General features: G+C 40.3%; 1 protein-coding gene across 4 annotated transcripts in view; it reads left to right on the top strand.

The window, feature by feature from the left end:
* The first annotated feature begins 8,557 nt into the window (after positions 1-8,557).
* The window catches only part of SLC25A13 (solute carrier family 25 member 13), a 102,398-nt gene continuing 91,421 nt past the window's right edge, over positions 8,558-19,534 (top strand). The window contains exons 1-2 of one of the 4 annotated variants that reach the window (XM_088161890.1): positions 8,561-8,688; positions 10,915-10,929. In XM_088161890.1, the coding sequence (XP_088018016.1) occupies positions 8,677-8,688; positions 10,915-10,929 (27 nt within the window). In that variant the 5' untranslated portion in view covers positions 8,561-8,676. Of the gene's footprint in view, positions 8,689-9,266; positions 10,930-10,981; positions 13,409-19,534 lie in introns of those variants that run through there. The other 3 variants (XM_088161903.1, XM_014878486.2, XM_088161898.1) reach the window with 3 other exon arrangements.

Here is a 19,534-nt window from a genome sequence, read left to right as displayed (position 1 = left end):
TTTCTACATAATCACTCGTGGAATATTTTCTTTCCTCCAGAGAAAAAGCTCTGATTGGGACTAAGAAGACTTTCAAAAGGTATGATTCACTAAGTTTCACTTAGAATGTGTCAAAGCAAAGTTAGGTAGACACTTCCACAGAAACTGATCAGAACTGATCTCCTCAGCTCTGAATGTCCTTAACAGCAGGCTCTGAAACAGACACTTCAGTTCAGCAAACTCAGGCCTTCCAGAGCTAAGAATAAGCATGCTCTGGAGCTGAAAGTAATTTCTACTGATGCTCAAGTTTTGCAGGATATGGATCTCCTACTTGATATCAAGAAATACAGACAAGGCTGTTACTTTTCTTAGCTTTTAAGAGCATATAAACCAAGACCAAAATCTCCACTATATAGCTAGGGAAATATTTGGGAAGTAATACAGGACTGACAGTGTGGGAGTTAAGTATTTCATTTTGCAATTGCCCACCGTCAAGAAGTCTTACAGTTGTGTCTCATCCACTATAAGACTTGCAACTATAAGAGTTGCTGCTGCAAAATGCTATTCTATATCAATTTCCAAAGAATATAACAATACTAATTGGCTCCTTTAGGCATCTCTTAAAGATACAATTCCCTCAATAAGCCATAATATTAAGTAGTCACCAATACCCTTCTGAAGTTCCAAATGCTTTTTAGATTCAACTTCTGTGTGGATCTCATAAAGCCCAGTTTCAAACAGGCAAAAGGAAACTGAGTGGATTCTCACAAGAAAAAATGTGCCAGTCCCTACTGGAAGAACAACCAACCTGTACATGTTCAGTGCTGGTTATCACCTTAGCATTGGATTTGTGGCTGAGGATTCAAGGGTAATCAAATCTTGGGAGCCAAAGGTGCATGTATTCTCTCAATAAATACACCCAACTTATTTGAGTTATCTGGCTGAATCTAGTAATGAGTCTCACAGTGATTGCATATGCTCTGCACTGACAGGGACATTCTAGAAAAAGAGGAAAGTACACAGACCTTGAGTACATTTTTTTACTATTTCTCTGATGCAGAAGGCTAAACTAATGGATTCCCTTACCAGGAGATGAACATTTCAATGGTGTGCACTTGAAGTCACTCTATATTAATAGAAACAAGAAAGCAACACATGACAAAGTGGTTTTCCTCACCACAGAAGAGATGAACATTTTTTTCCCCCTTTGCAAGTTTTCCTTTCTCTCCCTGGAAAAGGACACTTCGCTGACTCACATGTGATTAGCTCTGTTGTTGTAGTAAAAGCAGTGGAAAAGGAGAAAAAAGATGAATTCTTTTCTGCCTCATACTCCTCTATCCTCCCACAAAATCTAATAGAGGATAAATCATAATTCCAGATGGGAATTTTCCTACCGATTTCAGCAAGCATAGCAGGGAATTTTCTGTTTCTGTTGTTTAAATTTGCTAACTACAGAAATAGTGAACTAAACAAGTAAAACATTGGTCTCAGTTAAACTTTTAGGAACTCATTCAAACGCCCTGAAAATCTCCTGATAAGTAAAGTGTGGATATCTGGCTAGAAAAGATCTGAGACACAAAACCACAAAAGCTGCACAATTCATTTTTACTGAGTCAGCACTGATCATAGAACTCATCCTGAGAAGTATCTTGCCTGCTTCATGAAACCACAGATCCAGATGGCTTCTTCACACCTCACCAAGGCTGGTTCCAACCAAACTGAAAACAACAGGAACCAAAATGAAAAAAGAGGAGGGAAACAATCTACCAGGCAAGCAACTATGTGAGTAGAGCAACCTAGAAAGCCTGATCTCCTATGGATTCTTCTGGAGCTCAAAGAGATAAGTAGTTGGGCTGATGTCTTCCTCTGTAGTTAGGCTTTCCTAGTGCCTCTTTAGATAGGGATTCTTTGAAATCAAGAGATAAATCTACAGTGCAGTCAGTTCTTCAGTGGAAGCAACAAGAATTCTTTATTCTTTATCAGGCTGCTGTTTTTTTACAAAATGTGGAGGAATATAATTCCTCTGAGAGTGCTACTTTTTCTCTGTTGTGTTTGAAACTGGATGCTAGCTGACTTTTGACCAGATGCATACAAAAGCAGTGTGACCTGCATTTCTTGGTAATGAAATTAAAAACAAGTACTCCAAATAATTAGAAGTTACCATCTTCCCTAGGTAAACACACTTGCTATCAGTGGTTCCAATCTTGTAAGTAATTAAAAACCTTTTGAACTTTTGCCTCAATCCATCTCGTTTTAACAAAACAAATACCAAAAGCTGGCATACGCTGATAACAGAGCTGTAAATACCGTAAATACCAAGGTAGGAGATAGTCTTCAGCTTTAAGCAAAGCACTGAAACTAATAAAAAATCTCTACTTGGCTTTAAAGGACTTTGAGCCAGACCAATTTTCTTCAGCTTGTGGAAAAAGACTAGCTTACATTGGGTCCTTTGGAGATGTGTATTAATACTTAATACATGCTTTATCTCCATGGAAAATAAAAAACTATGGGTTTTGGCTGGAGAATGAAAGTAAACATTGAGTTTCAAGATGACCAATTTTTATATTTTCAAACATGTATGTTTGTTGAAGCTAAGATAAACTCAACGTTTCATACATAACTTGGCAGAGGTTCTTTTACATTCTGCAAAGTCTTGGCTAATCCAAATCTAGCTGTCCTCTTGCACACAGTGTAACTTCAGCACTTGTACGTACACTTTAAAGACCTACAAATGCTGTTAAATGATGCCTAGTCTATTCTGTGAGTAAAGTCTGATTGAAATACTGTGTCAATTCAATGGATTTAGCAACAGATTTCTGTTTATCTTGCTAGGGATAATACTTCATATTCTAGGTATTTTGGTGACTAAGGTTAACTTCGTAAATAACAAATTAATATAATGTATTAAAAATCTGGTCTACTTTTGCTTTTTATTTTGCAGTGATTGACAGATTTATTCTAATTTTTTGCTCTTCATAAATGCTTCAGTATTGAGATGATCTAATCCCTCTTTTGGTATTTTAACTTGGAGTTGCAATTTAGTTTAGGTAATAAATTAAACTGCAGAAAAAAGAAGGTAATTTACCTCTTGATAAACCTTCCATCTGTGAATAATGGCTAGTGAGTGTGCAATGTGCCTGGTACTGGTTGAATTTGGTGTATGGTGAAACAATTCTGATGGAATTGTTAGAAGCTGCCATCTGCACTTATGCAAATTTTTACTGGTCCAGAATAACAATGATTTAATGCAGCAGAACAGTTCAGCACTTGACATGCAAACACAACTGTTACTGGGCTTTAATTTTTTATATACCTCTTTTTAAAAAAATTAAGAAAAATATAGATGTCCTATATCTGTAATATAATTTGCATTCAGTACTTAGCTTATAAAATGTGATACTATTAGTACACAGTATGATAAATATTCTAAGCATACACAACTTGAGCTAGGTGATAAAATATTCTGAGCATGTCCTAAAATGATTCTCTCATCAGAGATGGCTTGTTACCTCCACCATCAGCAGATACTGATAATTAATCAACTGAAATGAATCTTTACAGAATAAACAAATCTGTTATACATGAAGGATGATTATGTTCTTTTGGCTGTGAAGATTTTTCATAACTTATTCATGCCAATGATGTGCCTGACTTACGAAGTATTTTTCACTTATGAAATAAATATAGCATCTTTCGTTTGTCCTGTATCCCCTCTATCTTTGGGGCTTTATCAATGTAAATCAGCACAAATCTACCACCTATGCTGATTTACACCAACAGAAGAATTAACCCCCGACTCATCATCAGCAGCAATGTTTCTTTGGCTATTTCAGATGCGTTTCTAAACCATAGCTTTGGTAAAGCATTTTCAGCTGTTTCATTTTTACAGCAATGCCTGTGTAAATGCCATTATCAGCTGTAAGACTGAATTATAGTTGTCTCCTTCCAACTTTGTGAATTCCACTCTCCTGGTAGACGTAATACACACATTGGGAGATAGTGGTGCATTTTGAGATGGGAAAACTGTGAATATATACTACCATTTGTATGGATTTTTTAATGAATTATTCATACTTCCACATGCTGCTTTTATATTCACTTTTCCTTGAACTATTTAAATGACCAGTTTGTTTTTTCATTGGCAGAAACACTGATAGACAATGAATTCTAGACATGCATGTAAAAGTACTTGAAAATCTTGTTTTGAGAAAGGGAATAAGATAATGTTTGACTGATCTTCTCAAAAATTACAAATAAACAACAAAATTAAGAATATGTGTGATTTTAAAAAGTACAACAGCAAAAAAAGAAATATTGACAATCATTAGACAATGTTATAAAATAACCAGAAAAACAGCAAATATATTTGAAGAAATCGTGATCTGCAGTAAATATCCTTCAAACAGAAGAATTGTGAATGATTCATTCAGAGTGAGTCATATTTTATTTGAGAAATTCTCAGGGTTAGGCCTACTGTGCAAACACAAATTCTTGGCAAAGAGTCACCAAAACTGATGTACTAACTCACATCAGCCAAACATCCTTTATTAAGAACAAAAAAAAAAACCCCAAAACACAACAACAACAAACAAAAAACCAAAACCAAAACAAAAACAAACAAAACAAAAATCCCCCAAAACCCCCCAAAAACACCCCAAAACCCCAACCCCCCCAACAAACAATATAAAAACCAAACAAAAAAAACCCAAAAAACCACAAAAAGAATAAAAAACCCACACCAAAACCTTGACCTAAGGAAGAGGATGCTGCTTTGTGCCTTTCCTTAAGACTACACTGAAGGAGAGAGGTCAATAAAGAGTTTTAAGAAACAAGATCTGCTCAGGAAAACCTTGTGCTCATTTATTTTTAACATCCAGCTCTTTCCCAAGGATTGAGGCCCCTTGTTTTTTTTGACTATCAGCTCTACTTGTAGGAAGATGTACTTGGTGCCAGTTTTGTGGTAAGTTAGCACACAGGAAAATATCCATGTTGATGAACATAGAATATAATAAAGAAGGAGCCATCTGGAAGATAGTTTCTAGTTGTGAGGCAAAGAGAAGGAATGTTGAGGCAAAGAGCTCAGTAATTTGGATAGCAGTACAGATCTTGAGGGCCTTGGGTCAGTCTTTGCTTTATCTCAGCCTTTCACCATGATAGTTAGTAATCCAGATCTGTACAGTCTGATTTGTCCAGATCCAGTCCTCTCCAGACCTCCCCTGATGCTCTCAGATCTTTCTAGAACCAAGAACATATTTATTTGCCTTTAAGCTACATACTGCAATGCCTATATTTTAGGTATCTGTCTGGCCATACAAAATCTGAACACTGTAAGAGAAATCATAGAAACAGTAATCAAAGTAGTAATAAAAAGAGTAATGAATTAGATCCAAAATAGCCAGCACATTGAGCTCTGCCTTACACTGTCAAGAGGTAAATGTTAATTTTTTATCAGTCGTTAGGCAAGTCTAAAAGTCATGAGCCCCAGGCTGTTGGTCTCTCCAGGATAATTATAATAACCTAAGCAAAGACTGTGTGTGTCTATTGAGATGCATTGCCCTGCTATACAATACCCTCATTAAAACATCAAGTAGTGAATCAGCTCTCATTCTGTCTTCTACATGAAAACTATCAAAGCCTAATTTTTCACCTTAAGGACAGTGTTCAGATACTTGGTTGTGACTTATTTTGGAAACAAGCTACAGCTCTTCCTGCAAAACCCATCTCCATGTGTACAAACAAATTCAAGATGTCCTATTAGAAGAGAGCATAAGAAGGAGCTAACTCTAGGCTGTTTCTTATTGTAGATGGGAGCCTTGAAATGTCTTGATTTCTCTAAATAATATTTGTATGCTTTGTAATGAAAACCGACTCAAAACTTCACCCTCATCTTCTTGCACTCTACTCTATAAAAGAGTTGTGTTTCTCTCCAGTCCAGCTGATCTTGGATTATCCTCTTCAATATCTTGAAGACATATCATCTAGTCTTCACTAGAAAGAATAAAAAATGTTCCTCCTCTCTTCCCCAGAGCAGTCTAAAGCTTTGTGGTTAAAACATACTGAAATGAGTATGACATATGGGCTTGAACCTAACCTCAGTCAACAGTGGACTTTGAAAACAAGTTGATTATGTGGCCAAGGAGAGTGCTGTAGTCCACGTCATATTGCTTGTCATCTAAAACGTGAACAGTATTAGCCTTCACTGCCTTTTCTATGAAGATAAGGAACTTGGGCCTGTATGTGCATGTTGGTCATGACCTGAGGCCAAGCTCAGGTTTCTCTGCAAGTGAGGCAGTGACCTTCCAGTCTTGTTGAAGGCAGTGCTGAAGGCATGCTCAGGTCTTGATGTACCTGGAGCTCTTGAAGGATGGGAAATGAAGCAGATTTAGACTACATAAAGGAAATTTTTTGAAACACTGAAACAGGTTGCCCAGAGAGGTAGTAGATATCCCATCCTTGGAAATACTCAAGATCAGGTTGGATGGGGAATCTACTCATCCAACCTGATCTTGAACAAACTGAGTAAACTGGTCTGGTTGAAGATATCCCTATTCATTGCAGAGGGCTGGGACTAGATGATATTCAGAGATTCCTTCCAAAGCAAATCATTCCATGATTCTATGATTCTAAGTGTTAAAAGAGCTCAGGTGCTGTTGGGAGCAGTTGAATAAGGCTTTCCAGAATCATCCTTTTCCCCTCACCTCACTGAATTTCACCACCAGTCTACTTGAAACATAGACAGTTTTTTGACTTGTGTTTTTCCTTGGCAATTAGCTCAAGATATTGTGTCAGTATAATATAAGAATTCTCATAGTTTTCTTAGCAGTCTTAAATTGAAAAAAAATCCCATTGAAGCCTGTTTTCACAAAAATAAAGCTCAATAGGACTGACTTTCAGGCTCATATCTAAATATCCTGACTTATGAATATACACAGAATGTAGTATTTGTATTCTAAGACAATTGTTGTGCTATTTTCTCTATGTAATTTTTCTCTTCTTGGTGGTATCATTAAAATAATCTAAGATTGTTTTCTATTGTTTATAAATGGACTACTATTATCTATTCATTTATGACAAGGTGACATTATTTACTTATCTAGTTTGCAGATAAGCACTACATAGTCTGGTTTTTATGTGTTTATTTGAAAAAGTGGAGTTGGAGGAAGGCTTCAAGTCTGCTTTGATCTAGGTCTGCTATTTTCTAGGTCAGTGAGATGCAGCAAGAAGAGAAAGGTTGTGCTGTCTCACAGAACAGCTGAGCACATGCAATGGGCACACATATGTGGGGCAAGAAGAAAAGGAAGAAAATCCAGCAAATGGGAGGTTTTTTGCAAGAAGCTGAGACTGGGACACTGCTGAGAAGGGAATATATCTAGTGCCGGGCCTCACAGGTGATTAATAAACCCTCAAGGGGTACAGGGGAGACTACAATTTGCTCAAGCACCAAAAGTAGTTAACTCATTGGATTAAAAACATAAAAAGAGATATTCTTCACAGAGTTATAGTTGGCAAGTACAGATATGCTTATGAATCCTTACAATTTTTCTACAGAGAGGATGTATTTAGGAATCCTTATCATTCCTCTGCTGTCTCTCTCTAACTAATAGCAATTAAAGAGTTAATTGGTTTTGGTTTATAATGTAGACGTCTCTGAGCTCCTCTGCCTTTTTAGCATCTTTACAAAACTCAGTTTAAGGGGAAGTGATGAAATATCTACCTCAAAGCTATGACTAACTTGATACACATTATTAACTCGAAAACTTGCCCTGGAGCTGTTCTTGAAAGTAACCTTTTAGTCACACGCACGTGGCAAGCTCCCTGCCTCCACTACCAGTCCTAATCTATCCTAAAATCCCCCCAGAAGCCCCGGGACGAGCCAGAGCGGGCAGTGGCAACCTGGCAATCGCCCCAGGCCGGCATTCCCAGTGGAGCACGGCCACACATGCCCGGGCACGCTGTCCCAGGCGGTGTGCGACCCGCCCGTGGGGCTGAGCGTGCCACACTCGTGGTCACCTTGGGTACAAGCCCTGCACTGCAGCGGGGCTGCTCGTGTCTGACTTAGAAACCAGCACAGCACTGACAAAATTGCACAGCTTGTCCTTGGCACATCCCAGAATGATGGCTGGGGATGCTGCAACTGGATGAAACATCGCTCGAACAGCCTGTCCTGAGGGGAAGAAAACAGCAGGGTTTGATGTGTTGGAGTCCTGCCGCTGCTCGCCCCGGTGTCCCCCGAACACACCGGGGTCAGCAGCGCGAGTCACCAGCTGGTGACATGGTGACCGTCTGCAGCGGGCGGAGAGCCTGCAGGGCCCCCCAGCAGCTCGGAGTCCCCGTGTGCCCGCTGGGCCACCAGCCGTAAGCGTGGAGGAACCAGGAGGGCAGTTGGGCCCTTCACTGGGATGCGGCGCTGCTCGCCCCGCAACGCCGTCGTCCCGCGGGTGTCCGGGGCCGCATCTCCCGCCGCCTCTCCCGGCGCGCAGCGCGGAGCCCGCGGGGCCGGTCCGGACCGTGCCGGGCGATCACGGGGCCGCGGCGGGGCCGGGCGGGGGCGGCGCCCCGTCCTTGCCTGTGAGAGCGAGCGGTGACGGCCGGCGCTGGCGGGCTGGTGCGCAGGCGGGGAAGCTGCGCGCCGCGGTCGGAAGGGAGGGGAGCGGAGGAAGGGAAGGGACGGGAAGGGGTGGCCGCGCCGGGCACAGCATGGCTGCCAAGGTAAGGCACCGCCGCCGGCGGGCGGGCGGGCAGGCGGCGGGGAAGGGGCCGCGGCGGGGAGGTTGCCGGGTTTGACCTCGGGCCTGTCCTTGACGGAACCCGGCGGTGGCGCCTCCTCCTCCTCGCGGCTCGGCGGCCGCCGGCCCCGAGGGAGCGGGGGGTGGGTGGGCAGCCGGCGGCCCCCGGCCCGTGGGGATGGGTGCCAGCGCGGCGAGGATCCGCAGCCGCCCGCCCTGGGAGCAGCGGGCCTGCGCTCCCCTTGCGATGCATCATCGGCGTGAATGACACTGCACGGCGCCTCCCGCGGCTGGTGCCGCCGGGCCGTGCCGGTGCCGCCGGGCCGTACCGGTGCCGGTGTCGGTGCCGGTGCAGTGTCGGTGTCGGTGCCGGTGTCGGTACCGGTGCTGCTCTCCCCGGCGAGGCCCCGCACTGCCCCGCATGGCACCCGTGCCCTAGCCCGGCCGCAGCTCCGCCAAGCGCATTTGGGCCCAGTAGTGGCTCAGTGGGAGCCCCGCCGTGCCCCTTCCTACGCATGTACAGATGCATAAAGATACACGCACACACGTGTTGTACATGCGGACACACACACCTGTTTGGACGAGAGGATGCAATGGGTTCTAGGGACGGCGGAGCGGGCACAGATGTTGGCTCTGTCCTGCTTGCAGGCCTTAGCGCGATAATCCCTTTTTGATTTTTCTCCCATTTTTTCCATGTACCTTCTTTTACCTTCTGTTGTCACATCTGGTTATCATTTCCAACTATTTTTACTTCTCAGTGCTCTCCTGTCAGGTGGATACTGCCTTTTAGGCTTTTTTGCTGATCAGAAGGATAAACAAATCGAAATACTTTATTTAATCGCCTAATAATATACTCCCATTCTTGAAAAAAAATTAGCCATTAGCTGGATCAAGGCCATATGGAAAGGGAGATAAAATTAGATATAGTGTTGGTATTTCAAAACTTACTACTTCCATTAGGTTTCATATTTGAATACTGACACTTCAAGAAGAACTTACTCCATGTCCTTCTTTCATTGAAGTCATTGATGAAACTTACATAGAGGAAACATCAGGAAACAAAGTTACCCCGAACAACTCAAGGCAGCACATGGCTCAGTGTGGCCGGAGTTGTGTGTTCCTTTTTTCAGCTAGTATATGGCAGGGCTGCTTTGGTCAGCACCTTTCTCAATAAGAACTTAGGTTATCTGAACTGCATGCCGTTTTAGTGGATTGAGCAATATTTGATCCCTCAATTGCTACTGCCCTCAGGCATCCCCAAATCTTGTGTTAACTATTTGTGAATCTCAGCTATCTAGCCTTTTTAAAATTTTTTGATTGCCCACTGGTCCGTACATACATATCAGTCTTATCAAACTATTGGTGTGTAAAGACTTAAAAGTCTTCTATTCTCTGGCTTTTTGAACCTTTTACTTACTTTCTCTTCTCCATGCAGTGGTTTGTAATCTGCAATCCATTTAAACCTATGCTAGTAACATATTATTTAAAAATACTGTATGTGTAGTTAGTGTTTCTCTGTTTGGATAGACACGTGTGCTCCATGCTACACATTTGTGTGGTGTCCTTTTTCTTTAAGCTAGATTTCTTACGCAGTTCAGAACCCCAAAATCTACACAAGCATATGTTGGAAAGACTCAACACTTTAAGAGACTTAATTGAATATTGTATATGTCAGGTTACATCAGGCTTGGCAGAGAGATACCCAATAAAAAGAATAATGGCTTAATTGTCATGTCATAAGCATTCTTGGTGTATTGCAAGGCAGAGATACGGCTCTTTGTACCCCAGGGTGTACAGTCCTCACATAGCTACCAAGGAAGGCTTCTGGTTTGTAAGCCTAAACACATTCTGAGAGACTTATGTTAACAACAAACAAACAAACAAACAAACAAAAACTGTGAGCAGCTAGAATGGATTAATTATGTTACCTTGTGAGACTTCAAGGGGGTTTTTGTCTTTTTCAGTTGAAACAGTTAAACACAGGTGAATTTCTGTTTATAATGAGGTCAGTAGCAAAATGTAAGTAGCAGTTTGTACTTTAAAGGTAACATCTGAGCTTAGGTTCTGCAAACACACATATGAATAACTTTGCCACGGAAAGAGCTTCTGGGCCTGAAGTTATTCACATGTGCTTGCAGGCACGGGCCTTGATTTGTGTTCTAACTTCCTCACTGATGCATCTCAGTAATGTTTGCCTTTTTCACCTCAGCCAAACAATGGACTGGTGAGTTAAATGCTTTTTCTAAAATTTCTTCAGTATTTTTTCCTTGCCAGTATCCTGCATGACCGCTTCCTTTAATTTTTTAATTATACCCTTTTAGGCATATGAGTCTTTGGGATTGAATGTAATTGGTCTTTGCTTGCAAGATTTCAAATGTTGACATTTTAAGCAGACTCTAGGAATTCAGTCTCTAAAAGAAAACCCAAATGGGATACTGTTAAGGCTGCATAGTTAAGCACTCAGGTATCAAGAAATGCGTACTACAGCCCTATTTAATTTCCTTCATTGTATATAGCTCAATGTTTGCAACTCGTACATTTTAAACGATGTGTGTTACACATCAGTGGCTTTTCTTAAACTTCAAAAACATTTTGTGAAACTGTTTTGGGAAAACTCCACTGTAAATTATATTCACACAAATTTCCAGTAAAAACCAGGGGTGAGATTTTCCAGTTGATTTTTACCCCATTGGCAACTAAATTATCATCCTTCTTTTTCTTCATTGGCTTCTTTTTCTGCATTGTGCAAAAATGGAGTCTATGTGGCACATCTTTATGGTAATGCAGGTACAAAGCACTAACGTTTTAGATAGTGTGTCCTGCTTATTTCTTCATTTTGAGTGTTTAACGATGCAATCACAATGTTGTTTTTCTGCCCTTTAGCCAGATAGTTCTAAAAAGAATTTACGTAGTCTAGCTAATGCCCCTTGCTATTCACCTGGTGTGTGTTTTACAGCAAAATTAAATGTTTGTGTTGAGTGAATGTCAGTTACCCTTGATCCCTATTCTGCTACAAGTTCTGGGCATAGCTGTTGTCTCATGCATGTGCAAAGTGTGATTTGCTGTCTTTTTAAAGTTCTACTGCTTGGTAAAAAATAAATGTATTTTCAGTGGGAAGGTTCTAAGGTATGTCTCAATGAGACTTCTTTCTGTAGTTGATTTTGCCTTTGCTACTATGCTACTTTGTCTGTTCAACGTAAGGTCAGAAATTATTATTTATAATGGGAGCTAGTATATATAATGTTTTTAAACTTTTTATTTCATAACCATTAAGCTACAATCAAAACAGTTGAAATTGCATTAATGAAAATTCCAAACTCAAATAATTTTGGTAGGTAAATCAAAGCCTAGAAAACTATAAAAACAGTGGCTTAGCATGGAAGCACTTGAACACCATTAAACTTTATCTCTGCTATGGATAGCATGTGAATAAAGTTCACTAACTATATGAACTGTGTAATAACAATACAGAGGTTGATTTTGAAGCACTGTGGAATATCTGTTTCTAATGTAAATTTTTTGTGTGTCATGTGTGAACTTTTATCCATTGGGCATGAACTGGTTGCCCGTGCTACCCAGAATGTATAAGTAATTTTAAAATTACTGTCTTGTTAACAAAGTGAACACAAACATCGCATGCTAAAAAAAGCTAGTTGTAAAATGACTGTTCAAATGAAGGCATGAACCTTACATCAGTACCCAATGGGACTGCTTGCATGCTTAATTTAAGTGCATGTGTAAGTCTTTCGATGAACAAATGCCTGACTGTCAGAACCACATCAATAATGTAACAAAAAGAGATTTGTTGCTAACTTATGTGACAATATTTGAGATAGTTCTAGTGCAAGGTAAATAAAATTGGTTATGCAATTTTCATGTATTTAACTTTTTTTTTAAATTCTCTTTTCTCTTGTGTTTTTTGGAAACTGTTTATTATGGAAGCTGTATCAGTGGAATTAAATGTTGTTTCTGGTTACTGCCACATCTACATTTAAAATCCTAAAAACTTGTCACATCAAAAATAGTTAGTCCCCAGGCACAGGCTCCTTGTATGTCTTGGTGTTACTATAGTCAGACATCTCATACTGAACACCCCAGTCCTGCAAGATGCTTCACCTCAGCTGTATTAACTGGAGTTCTGGAGGGATTGATACCACTGGCCCTGCCTCTACAAACCTCTTTGTCTGCAGAAGTAATCCAGTACCTGCCCTGGATGATGTAAATTAGTGAGGTTTGAGTAAACAGTGGTTGAAATGCAGGCACAATGGCAATGCAATTCTAAATAAACATGATTGCAAACAATACCAAATCTATTAGATGCTGACACAGCCATGCCACTTTGATTATTTTGCTGCCATGCACACCCAGTGTGTCCCTTTGTGCATCATACAGCTCCATTTTGCCTCTTTGTTCAGCTCCTTCTCCTGTGCTCGTCTCTCCTGTGCTAGCAGTAGCATGGAGTGTGCCTGGGAACAGATTAAATTCACTCTTCTTGCCCTCAATCGTGCCATTCTTCCCTTCTTCCAGCAAAATGGAAGAGAAGAATTGCATTGCATTGGACATGGATTTGTTGGGCCCTCAGAAAAGAAGAGATGAGGGATTCTGGCATCATGATGGGCTCCTGTGTCCATGAAAGGAATGGAGTCCATTGTGGACAGGCTCCAGCCACTCAGTGAGATCAGTTTTGGAGAGGAAAGTGGTTGGTGAGTAAGGAGAGAATAATCTGTTTCCCTGAAGCACCTCTGAGTTTATGTACTATAGACTTAATAGTGTTATGGCACTTAATGGTACCATGGTAATTTTTTGGATGTGATAGCACTATGTAATAGCCACATGGAAAGTCCTGTTGCTAGTTTGTACAGGTCCAGCAGTGCTTGCTCATGCATAGTTATATTTTGGATCTGTGCAGAAATATGTAAATTCTTAAACACTGTATGTATCATAAGACTCTTCTTTCCACTTTCACCTCAGAAAAAAACCATGTATTTATGCTACTTATGACTTATTACTGCCTCTTGATTTCCTAAGAGACCAGAATTTGCCTGATAGAGGGACATTGAATTTGTATGAGTGCTGATAACTTCAGACCTTTTCTAAGTACGAAGTAGCATGACTGATGACTGCAGCTGAAACAGAGGAGAAACCAAGTCATTTGCTCCACTGTCCTGCCTGTCATAGTTTATGTGTTTGGTTTAATTTTTTTTTTTCCTGCATAAATCTTTGCTTAGGATGCATACCCTCAGGAGATAGGTTGAGTCCTAGTCTCAGAAGACTCACAGCATGCTACAGGGCTCACTGGCAAGAATTATCCCAGAAAAGACACTCATGGAGCAGCTCTGCTGTGGAAAAAGTCCACACAGCTCTCTTCCACAGCGGATGCTGAATTACCCTGAAAAGCAGCTTTATTACAGTGGGGTTTTTATCTCCATTGAGTTTACCTGTGTCTTTTTACTACTGTTTCCTCTCTGGCCCCACCTTTCCTTATCAGAGCAAGGTGGGGGCAAGAGGAGGTGGTGCAAGAGGTTGCTTTATGTCTTCAGTATGTTAGGTACTGATGGCATCACATGTTGCAACTGCCAGTGGTTTTGGCAAATTTTTGAAACTTACTCCTTTCCATTATGGTATCACTGTAAGAGGAATTGAAGGGTGACTTTACTTCATGCCTAGGAGAGTGCTACTGGACCCAGCAGTTATGTGTATACCATGTCTTTTGTGGTAGCCACTGAAAAGTATTTAAAGTTACCTGGATTTTATCACATCGGGAAATAATTTGCTCTTTCTATGCAGCTTTGTGTCCCAGGAGGTTAGAGAAGCTCTTCCAAGTGTGCCTCAAACCACATGTTAAAGGCACTCCTCCTGGAGCTGTAATGTAGACAAGTTTACAGCCCTGAGTGATAACAATGTATCTTCTGACCAGCTTGTTTAGGCCAATATCTATTTTATTTGTCTATGTTGTCCAAGGAGTATGACAAGGAGGTATGTGATATTGTATTTCCTGGAAGATGGCATGAATGTGCTGCTGAATTCTAGCTTCATTTTTGCTTTCAATCTGTGGAATTGCCTCTGCTTTGGCTGTAGAATGGCTTTACCATAGTGAATAGAGCCTGTGTGTTTGTATGGTACCAAACTTAAACTTGCATGAGTCACTACTTGACTCTGCTAATCATGCTGTTTTGCTTTAGCTACAACATAATCTTCAGGAACAGAGCAGATGATGTTTTATGCTGCTAGATAACTATGGCTAAGGTTGCATATTTTCTGGTGCATTCTCTTTCTGGAAAGTATCTGTATCGCAATCGTTTGCAGAGAGACAAAGAGGTCCTTACAAAAATACTCTGTATTCAATTGCTTTGGAATAAAGCAATTTCAGCTGAAGCTGTGTTAAAACACTTAAAGGAAGACTGTAAATGCATTTTTCCTAAGTTTTTAAAATAATGTCATGCTATTTGTAAGATCTTAGAAACAAGCAATTGCAATTATATTCTTTAGTAAAAATGTTGCTTGACCTGAACAAAATCCAGTGTGTTAAAGGATGAAATTGCTCACAAAGAATGGGTTGTTGGCATTTTGCTTTTCCTCTGAAGAGGAGAAGAAGAAACATTGGAGACAGAGAGTAGCAAAGTGTTTGCATGTACACCAAACTATGTGCATTTAGAGAAGAAACAGAAGAAATACAGCTCGTTGCAGGACTAATCACATTCCTCTTGTTGGATGCATGTGAGATCCCTAAACATCATGCTGGATTCATATATTTATGATGTCTTGTATGCCTAGGCAGCCTTCAAGAAGTGTTTTTATGCTGACCAGTGTGGTCACTCTTTGAGTCTCCTTGGAGATCTGCCTTACACTCTGGCCATGTGAAAACCAATTTAGAAAAAGATGATTTTTTGATGTTCTTTAGATTGACATCGCCATGCCTAACTTTTTTACCCAATTGACTTTGGAATTAAGAAATCTACCGGAGGTGTCAGAAATCAATACCAAAACTGCCAGTGTGCTGACTAGGGAGCATCTAAGGCAGCCAGTGGGAAATGAAAGAACAGGGATGAAGAAAAGGAAAGTCCCTGGAGGATCTTTAAACCACAAGGTTTGCACCTCTGTTTCAGGCCGGGCCGTTGTGTTGTGTTATAATGCAACACAAGGACTGGGGGCCAGAACCTAGTTCAGTTTCTAGCAATTAGGGTACCCAGCTGGGAGGGGGAAAGATTTAGATTCTCTCTTGCTGGCAGTGTTGATGCATTCTGCATGAATGATGCCTCCAGCTGCCACAGTTTCGGTGGATTGCTGCCAATGTGCATTAGACGTGTTGCATGTGTGGTTGCTGGGTGCCTGGTCAGCGTGTCTGAAATGTCTATACATGCTCAAATCAGGGCTGCAGCAGTTCTGGATGTGCACCTTGGTGAAACTTCTGGAATCCTAAAACCTTAAATTGCATGTGACTTTCTGCTTGCAGAAATGGAATGGTTTTTGCATCATGCTGTGACTAGAGGTAGTGGAGCGTGCTAATGGATCAGACCCTCAGAGGCTGAGCAAAGTGGAATTTGCAAACACACAAACACCCGTGTTATTTGTAGAGAGTGCACTGAGATGGGCAGACTTGTGCCCACGCAGCCAGACCTTTTAAAAATACTTCTAAAATCTTAGTATCATCACCACTTCCATACCTTTAGGATCTTACTGGTTCTTTTTTGAAAGCCAGGGCTATGCTAGACCAGATCTCTGGGACTGGTTCTTTGCCTTCTTGATACTGGGCTGATTATTTCTCTGCTCTGATACCAAGGCTGAACTTGCTATAGTCGTTCTGTTGGTTGGGTTGGTGTGGAGAGGTACCTCTTTATTTCCTGAACTGCTAGGTCACTGCAGTTTTTAAAAGCTGCTGGTACCCATGAAGTTGTGATTTCACTGAATAATGATTCAGTGGCAATACGAGGGTAGTGTAATGGTACAGGGGTGAATTGGAGTGGATAACTGACTGGGCAAAAAGTGACACCATTTTTTTTTCTTGTTCAGTATATATAAATTGGTTTTGTTTGCATCAGATCAGATCAGTTCCCTAATACGGTTCACAGCAAAGCAGCTTAAAGAGTTATGTGGATGGCACTGAGCACAGAAATACCTTAAGCTGGAAACCTGTGAAGGGTTGTTTAGTGTGTGACCACTATAGGACTATTTAGTGCCGTGCATTTATAGATACTTTTGCATTTTCCACTGCTCAGCAGAGAAATGAGAAGGCAGGGTTTTTGACTTTTGGTAAGTGGTTTGTCTGTTGTCAGCCATGGTTCATGCTGGGTTAGGCATAGAGGTTGTAGGGATTTTTCCCTGAAGGTAGAAGGCATGGTGCAAGAATGTAGCCATGCGGATGTAACTTTAATATTGCATAGGCAAAATTGTGAGATTGTCATAGAACTAATTGGTCAACTAATTACCCACTAGTTATTTACGTGCCAGTGGGCAAAAATTTAAATTGAAAGAAGGAAAGTAAAAAAACGAACTGAAACAACAAGAAAGCTTTGTCGTAATTTTTCTTTTAAATATTTATACTGAATTCTTTAAAAGTATTTCGTCCTATTTTCTCTGCATAGCCTAATACCTGGACTGATAGGAATGTTTTTAAAAGGAGTTTTCTGAGAAAGCAGAAGTAAAAAATCAGACTTCCCTTGCAAATGATTTCTACTCTTGTATTGCTTTTTTTTTTTTTAAAGATACGTCTCTGATTGGCTTATTTATGTATTTAAAAGTGACCTGACTTTACTGTAGAAGAAGTAGCTGCCACTTGCTTAAGGCAAGTTTGTGTTTGGTTTTGCCTTGATTAGCCTAGCTGGTCTCTACATGTTTTTCTAGCAGTGGTGATGAGCCTTAGCTCAACCGCACACATAGAAGATGACTGCAGCCTTAGTCTGTAGGAGTCAGGCAGCTGGTGAAATTCTAACTCTGAGAAATGAAGTCCTAACTCTCCATAAATTTGGGAAATTAAAGGAGAATTACTTTGGTGACAGATGCCAAAGATGAAGGAATCTTGAGTGCTGTGCAATAATCAGTGTTTTATTTTCCTTTGATTGGTAGTTTTTGAATGATTGATACACATGTGAATTGTTAAGCACTCTGTCATTTTATGAATTATCTGTATTAAAATATATAAAGGTCAAAATGGAAAACGAAGCTACAGAGAAGTTTCATGTATTTGTGGTTTAGGTTACTGCTGCCTTTATGACTCATGACTTCTATATGCCCTTTGTCTTGCTCCCTATTAGCCAGTCCACGTTAGCATCAATAATATTGGTTTATCCCTTCAGCAGAAGACCTGATCTCGAAGGCTCTGGACCAGAGCTGGAAGGAGGGAGGTTACTCTGAGAACAGACACCTGAGACCTTTTTGGGGATTTGTCTTTGTGGTTTTGTTTTTGTTTTTGTTTTTGGGTTTTTTTCTGGTACGTTTTTTTGTTTGGTTTGGTTTGGTTTTTTTAACCCAGATATTGTATTTGGAAAACTTAGGCAATCTAAGTTTGTTACAATAAATAGTACTACTGCAACTTGTGATTATTTTAGTTAGTCTAAAATATGTTTCCATTCTTAAGTGGCAAATTTCATGTACTCTGCACATCTCCATGGTCTTTTCATGTTTTTAGCAGTCCTACTGTTAATATTTTAGGTGGCTGTGATTGCAATGAACAGAACAGGTAATCACTCTTGAGATAGTTAATTCTTGCTCCACAAACTTTCCTTAGGACAGGTGAACACTTCCCAGCCCTATTAATGCTGTTTGCATTATTACTAGTTCTGTTTGATAAATACCGGGTGCAAATAATGGAAAATGATGTTAACAGCGCATCTTATCGCATACAACTGGATTAATTAAATTTAATGTGATGTGCAGAGAAACACAGTCGTATATTTATTTAGATCTGTAAGATTACCTTTTTGTGAAGTGCAGGGCTTTGCAGAAAGCTGATAATGAATGTATTCCAGCACCTCGTTTGAGTATCTGGGACAGGATTGTCTGGCAGCAAAACAGACTGATCAGGGAGGCAGATAGTTAATGATATGTTATAATTCAAAGAAGAATCCTTCACAAATGGAGCATTTTAAAGCTCATTAAATGCTTTTTGACCAGCAGATATTATCTGATAGAAGCTGCCAGAATACAGAATTAAATTCACCTGCTAAGGTCCAAGTTTTGGTGAGCTGGCAATAATAGTCCTAAAGTTGTAGTTATCTGCAGAACTGTTGTTAGATTATATTGAGATTATCCACAAATTATATAGCTGGAACTTGATTGTGTCTTCTTTTCAAAGCAGAAATATCAAAGAATAGTTTTACTTGAAGGGTATTAGCATTACACTTAAAGGGTGCAGTCTTTAAATTATTTTCCAGTCTTCAGATCCCACTGCGAATCAATCCCATGTGAAGATAATGTACCCTGTAACTCTTAATGTCTAGGGTTTTTTTTTTTTTTTAATTCCATCAGTTTAAAAATTTCAAGGCTTTTAAAGGTTATTTTTGCAATTATGGGAACCTATGAGAAGTGTAATACGTGTGCTTTTTACAACTATGATTGTTATGGCCTTGATGATGAGGGTAATTGAAGGATTGCAAAGAGTAAATTTAATTTCAAAGGTAGAATATAGATGTTGTGTAGGTAGATGGCCATAGTTATTAGCCAACCATATAAATACTCAGAAGCACTTTGTTTTCCTTCCTCCTTGTGAAGAGGAGACTGAGGGGAGAACTCATCACAGTCTAGAACTTCCTTGTGAGAGCAAGAGGAGGGGCAGACACTGATCTCTCTACTCTTGTGACCCGAGGAAAGGACTGAAGTTGTGTCAGGGGTGG

This window comes from Sturnus vulgaris, chromosome 1, assembly GCF_052056855.1.
Source record: "Sturnus vulgaris isolate bStuVul1 chromosome 1, bStuVul1.hap1, whole genome shotgun sequence".
Lineage (NCBI taxonomy): Eukaryota > Metazoa > Chordata > Aves > Passeriformes > Sturnidae > Sturnus > Sturnus vulgaris.
Note: the sequence above shows the minus strand (reverse complement) of the source record. Positions and strands in the feature narration are given on the sequence as shown.